The 7,265-nt window shown below is 48.5% G+C and overlaps 1 protein-coding gene across 1 annotated transcript; it reads left to right on the forward strand.

Annotated features, from left to right (window-relative positions):
• Positions 1-727: 727 nt before the first annotated feature.
• On the forward strand, positions 728-6,333 carry LOC128235687 (uncharacterized). The gene is made up of 6 exons (XM_052950488.1): positions 728-1,066; positions 1,372-1,792; positions 1,992-5,121; positions 5,262-5,432; positions 5,625-5,795; positions 6,153-6,333. The coding sequence occupies exons 1-6, from the start codon at positions 728-730 to the stop codon at positions 6,331-6,333; spliced, it is 4,413 nt and encodes a 1,470-aa protein (XP_052806448.1).
• The last annotated feature ends 932 nt before the right edge of the window (positions 6,334-7,265 follow it).

The raw sequence follows: 7,265 nt of genomic DNA on the forward strand, positions 1-7,265 counted from the left end.
TACGACGGCAGTGACAAGTACCGCTAACACTCCTACGACGGCAGGGACAAGTACCGCTTATATTCCTACGGCGACAGTGACAAGTACCGTTTACACTCCTACGACGGCAGTGACAAGTACCACCTCCACTCCTACGGCGACAGTGACAAGTACCGCTTACATTCCTACTACGGCAGTGACAAGTACTACTTACACTTCTACGACGACAGTGACAAGTACCGCTAACACCGCTACGGCGAAAGTGACAAGTACCGCTTACACTCCTACGACGGCAGTGACAAGTACCACTTACATTCCTACTGCGACAGTGACAAGTACCACTAACACTCCTACGGCGACAGTGACAAGTACCGCTAACACCCCTACGGCTACCGTGACAAGTACCACTTACATTCCTACGGCGACATTGACAGGTACCACTTACATTCCTACGACGGCAGTGACAAGTACCACTTACATTCCTATGACGGCAGTGACAAGTACCGCTTACACTCCTACGACGGCAGTGACAAGTACCACTTACATTCCTACGGCGACAGTGACAAGTGCCGCTAACACCCCTACTGCGACAGTGACAAGTACCACTTACATTCCTACTGCGACAGTGACAAGTACCACTAACACTCCTACGGCGACAGTGACAAGTACCGCTAACACCCCTACGGCGACATTGACAGGTACTACTTACATTCCTACGGCGACAGTGACAGGTACCACTTACATTCCTATGACGGCAGTGACAAGTACCGCTTACACTCCTACGGCGACAGTGGCAAGTACCACTAACACTTTTACGACGACAGTGACAAGTTCCGCTTACATTCCTACTACGGCAGTGACAAGTACCACTTACACTACTACGACGACAGTGACAAGTTCCGCTAACACCGCTACGGCGAAAGTGACAAGTACCGCTTACACTCCTACGACGGCAGTGACAAGTACCACTTACATTCCTACGGCGACAGTGACAAGTACCGCTAACACTCCTACAACGGCAGTGACAAGTACCGCTAACAACCCTACGACGACAGTGACAAGTACCGCTAACACCGCTACGGCGACAGTGACAAGTACCACTTACATTCCTACGGCGACAGTGACAGGTACCACTTACATTCCTACGACGGCAGTGACAAGTACCACTAACACTAGTACGACGGCAGTGACAAGTTCCGCTTACATTCCTACTACGGCAGTGACAAGTACCACTTACACTACTACGACGACAGTGACAAGTACCGCTAACACCGCTACGGCGAAAGTGACAAGTACCGCTTTCATTTCTACGACGGCAGTGACAAATACCGCTTACATTCCTACGGTGACAGTGACAAGTACCTCTAACACTTCTACGTCGGCAGTGACAAGTTCCGCTTACATTCCTACTACGGCAGTGACAAGTACCTCTTACACTACTTCGACGACATTGACAAGTACCACTTACACTCCTACGGCGACAGTGACAAGTACCACTTACACTCCTACGGCGACAGTGACAAGTATCACTTACACTCCTACGACGACAGTGACAAGTACCGCTTCCACTCCTACGGGGACAGTGACAAGTACCGCTTACACTCCTACGGCGACAGTGGCAAGTACCACTTACACTCCTACGACGACAGTGACAAGTACCGCTTCCACTCCTACGGCGACAGTGACAAGTACCGCTTCCACTCCTACGGCAACAGTGACAAGTACCGCTTACACTCCTACGACGACAGTGACAAGTACCGCTTCCACTCCTACGACGACAGTGACAAGTACCTCTTCCACTCCTACGGCGACAGTGACAAGTACCGCTTACACTCCTACGGCGACAGTGACAAGTACCGCTTACACTCCTACGGCGACAGTGGCAAGTACCACTTACACTCCGACGACGATAGTGACAAGTACCGCTTACACTCCTACGACGACAGTGACAAGTACCGCTAATACTACAACGACGACAGTGACAAGTACCACTTACACTCCTACGACGGCAGTGACAAGTACGGCTTACATTCCTACGGCGACAGTGACAAGTACCACTAACACTCCTACGACGGCAGTGACAAGTACCGCTTACATTCCTACGGCGAAAGTGACAAGTACCACTAACACTCCTACGACGGCAGTGACAAGTACCGCTTACATTCCTACAACGGCAGTGACAAGAACCACTAACACTCCTACGACGGCAGTGACAAGTACCACTTACATTCCTACGGCGACAGTGACAAGTACAGCTAACACTCCTACGACGACAGTGACAAGTACCGCTTACATTCCTACGGCGACAGTGACAAGTACCACTAACACTCCTACGGCGACAGTGACAAGTACCGCTTACATTCTTAATACGACGACAGTGACAAGTACCGCTAACACTCCTACGGCGACCGTGACAAGTACTGCTAACACTTCTACGACGGCAGTGATAAGTACCGCTAACACTCTTATGGCGACAGTGACAAGTACCGCTTATATTCCTACGGCGACAGTGACAGGTATCGCTTACACTCGTACGACGGCAGTGACACGTACCGCTAACACTCCTACGACGGCAGGGACAAGTACCGCTTATATTCCTACGGCGACAGTGACAAGTACCGCTTACACTCCTACGACGGCAGTGACAAGTACCACCTCCACTCCTACGGCGACAGTGACAAGTACCGCTTACATTCCTACTACGGCAGTGACAAGTACTACTTACACTTCTACGACGACAGTGACAAGTACCGCTAACACCGCTACGGCGAAAGTGACAAGTACCGCTTACACTCCTACGACGGCAGTGACAAGTACCACTTACATTCCTACGGCGACAGTGACAAGTGCCGCTAACACCCCTACGGCGACAGTGACAAGTACCACTTACATTCCTACTGCGACAGTGACAAGTACCACTAACACTCCTACGGCGACAGTGACAAGTACCGCTAACACCCCTACGGCTACAGTGACAAGTACCACTTACATTCCTACGGCGACATTGACAGGTACCACTTACATTCCTACGACGGCAGTGACAAGTACCACTTACATTCCTACGGCGACAGTGACAGGTACCACTTACATTCCTATGACGGCAGTGACAAGTACCGCTTACACCCCTACGGCGACAGTGGCAAGTACCACTAACACTTTTACGACGACAGTGACAAGTTCCGCTTACATTCCTACTACGGCAGTGACAAGTACCACTTACACTACTACGACGACAGTGACAAGTTCCGCTAACACCGCTACGGCGAAAGTGACAAGTACCGCTTACACTCCTACGACGGCAGTGACAAGTACCACTTACATTCCTACGGCGACAGTGACAAGTACCGCTAACACTCCTACAACGGCAGTGACAAGTACCGCTAACAACCCTACGACGACAGTGACAAGTACCGCTAACACCGCTACGGCGACAGTGACAAGTACCACTTACATTCCTACGGCGACAGTGACAGGTACCACTTACATTCCTACGACGGCAGTGACAAGTACCACTAACACTAGTACGACGGCAGTGACAAGTTCCGCTTACATTCCTACTACGGCAGTGACAAGTACCACTTACACTACTACGACGACAGTGACAAGTACCGCTAACACCGCTACGGCGAAAGTGACAAGTACCGCTTTCATTTCTACGACGGCAGTGAAAAATACCGCTTACATTCCTACGGCGACAGTGACAAGTACCACTAACACTTCTACGTCGGCAGTGACAAGTTCCGCTTACATTCCTACTACGGCAGTGACAAGTACCTCTTACACTACTTCGACGACATTGACAAGTACCGCTAACACCGCTACGGCGAAAGTGACAAGTACCGCTTACACCCCTACGGCGAAAGTGACAAGTACCGCTTACATTCCTACGGCGACAGTGACAAGTACCACTTACACTCCTACGACGGCAGTGACAAGTTCCGCTTACACTTCTACGACGACAGAGACAAGTTCCGCTTACATTCCTACTACGACAGTGACAAGTACCACTTACACTACTACGACGACAGTGACAAGTTCCGCTAACACCGCTACGGCGAAAGTGACAAGTACCTTTTACAATCCTACGACGGCAGTGACAAGTACCACTTACATTCCTACGGCGACAGTGACAAGTACCGCTAACAGTCCTACGACGGCAGTGACAAGTACCGCTAACAACCCTACGACGACAGTGACAAATACCGCTAACACCCCTACGGCGACAGTGACAAGTACCACTTACACCCCTACGGCGAAAGTGACAAGTACCGCTTACATTCCTACGGCGACAGTGACAAGTACCACTTACACTCCTACGACGGCAGTGACAAGTTCCGCTTACATTCCTACTACGGCAGTGACAAGTACCACTTACACTACTACGACGACAGTGATAAGTACCGCTAACACCGCTACGGCAAAAGTGACAAGTACCACTTACACTACTACGACGACAGTGACAAGTACCACTTACACTCCTACGACGGCAGTGACAAGTACCACTAACACTCCTACGACGGCAGTGACAAGTACCGCTTACACCCCTACGACGGCAGTGACAAGTACCACTTACACTACTACGACGACAGTGACAAGTACCACTAACACTCTTACGACGACAGTGACAAGTACCGCTTACACCCCTACGACGGCAGTGACAAGTACCACTAACACTTCTACGAGGACAGTGACAAGTTCCGCTTACATTCCTACTACGACAGTGACAAGTACCACTAACACTCCTACGAGGGCAGTGACAAGTACCGCTTACACCCCTACGACGGCAGTGACAAGTACCACTAACACTTCTACGACGACAGTGACAAGTTCCGCTTACATTCCTACTACGGCAGTGACAAGTACCGCTAACACTCCTACGAGGGCAGTGACAAGTACCACTTACACTCCTACGAGGGCAATGACAAGTACCACTAACACTCCTACGAGGGCAGTGACAAGTACCACTTACACTACTACGACGACAGTGACAAGTACCGCTAACACCGCTACGGCGAAAGTGACAAGTACCACTTACACTACTACGACAACAGTGACAAGTACCGCTTACATTCCTACGGCGACAGTGACAAGTACCGCTTACATTCCTACGGCGACAGTGACAAGTACCACTAACATTTCTACGTCGGCAGTGACAAGTTCCGCTTACATTCCTACTACGGCAGTGACAAGTACCACTTACACTACTTCGACGACATTGACAAGTACCGCTAACACCGCTACTGCGAAAGTGACAAGTACCGCTTACACCCCTATGGCGAAAGTGACAAGTACCGCTTACATTCCTACGGCGACAGTGACAAGTACCACTTACACTCCTACGACGGCAGTGACAAGTTCCGCTTACACTTCTACGACGACAGAGACAAGTTCGCCTTACATTCCTACTATGGCAGTGACAAGTACCACTTACACTACTACGACGACAGTGACAGGTTCCGCTAACACCGCTACGGCGAAAGTGACAAGTACCTTTTACACTCATACGACGGCAGTGACAAGTACCACTTACATTCCTACGGCGACAGTGACAAGTACCGCTAACAGTCCTACGACGGCAGTGACAAGTACCGCTAACAACCCTACGACGACAGTGACAAGTACCGCTAACACCCCTACGGCGACAGTGACAAGTACCACTTACACCCCTACGGCGAAAGTGACAAGTACCGCTTACATTCCTACGGCGACAGTGACAAGTACCACTTACACTCCTACGACGGCAGTGACAAGTTCCGCTTACATTCCTACTACGGCAGTGACAAGTACCACTTACACTACTACGACGACAGTGATAAGTACCGCTAACACCGCTATGGCAAAAGTGACAAGTACCAATTACACTACTACGACGACAGTGATAAGTACCACTAACACTCCTACGACGGCAGTGACAAGTACCGCTTACACCCCTACGACGGCAGTGACAAGTACCACTAACACTTCTACGACGACAGTGACAAGTTCCGCTTACATTCCTACTACGGCAGTGACAAGTACCACTTATACAACTACGAGGACAGTGACAAGTTCCGCTTACACCGCTACGGCGAAAGTGACAAGTACCACTTTCATTTCTACGACGGCAGTGACAAGTACCGCTTACATTCCTACGGCGACAGTGACAAGTACAACTAACACTCCTACGTCGGCAGTGACAAGTTCCGCTTATATTCCTACTACGGCAGTGACAAGTACCACTTACATTCCTACGACGACAGTGACAAGTACCACTTACACTTCTACGACGACAGTGACAAGTTCCGGTTACTTTCCTACGGCGACAGTGACAAGTACCACTTACACTACTACGACGACATTGACAACTACCGCTAACACCGCTACGGCGAAAGTGACAAGTACCGCTTACACTACTACGACGACAGCGACAAGTAGCGCTCACACTTCAACGTATAGTTTGTGGTACTGGGTGCGTACCTAAATCGGAACAGTACCTAATTATGGAACACCCGTTATAAACGCGTTTTTCCGATCGCGATCGGTTTATTTACAATTTTGATCAATAAAGACGTTTGCCTTAGATACAAGTTCCAAAGAACACGATACTCCGGTAAGTATTTCAAATACTAGCCTGCTATCATTCAAAGTTTTTTTTTTGGTGTTCAAATGTCAATACATGGCACTCGGGGGAATAAAGTTCATGCTTGCCACAAGCACAGCATACTGGTAAAGCCTGTACTTTTTTAATTAAATCGTCGAATGTACTGACAAAAATGACAAAAAAACAAGCTGGAAATAAAATAAATTATTAATTTACTAAAAAAATCAAGTAACAACAACTTAAAAAGGATACATATTATTGTTATTTTGCATTGAAAAACGTTTCGGTGTAGTCTCTGCGGGTTCATCAAGCATGTCTATTTAGCATACGTTTTGTGATTTTCTCATCATTTTTGGACTAGGGCACTTGTGGCCTAGTTCATAGCCATAAACGCGATACCTGCATTCTCAAGCCGCATCGGGGGGTTCACTTACGAAATGTATTCATACGCTGTATTTTGATTGGATTGCGGTTAGCGAATTTGAATAATCAAAGTAGTACCAGAACTGATTACAATGAAAACATCCAATAAAAATAGTTCTCCTGACAATTCAAGCTAACTGTATGTTCTTTTAATGAAGCACAAGAAATTCATACGTAGCGGGTGAGTTAATCGGGTTAACTACATGAATGTTCTTGCAAACGGTCAGATTATATGCAATAAGAATATGAACATATTGGAAAAGTACGCATCGAAATTTTTCCG

This window comes from Mya arenaria, chromosome 5 (genome assembly GCF_026914265.1).
Source record: "Mya arenaria isolate MELC-2E11 chromosome 5, ASM2691426v1".
Lineage (NCBI taxonomy): Eukaryota > Metazoa > Mollusca > Bivalvia > Myida > Myidae > Mya > Mya arenaria.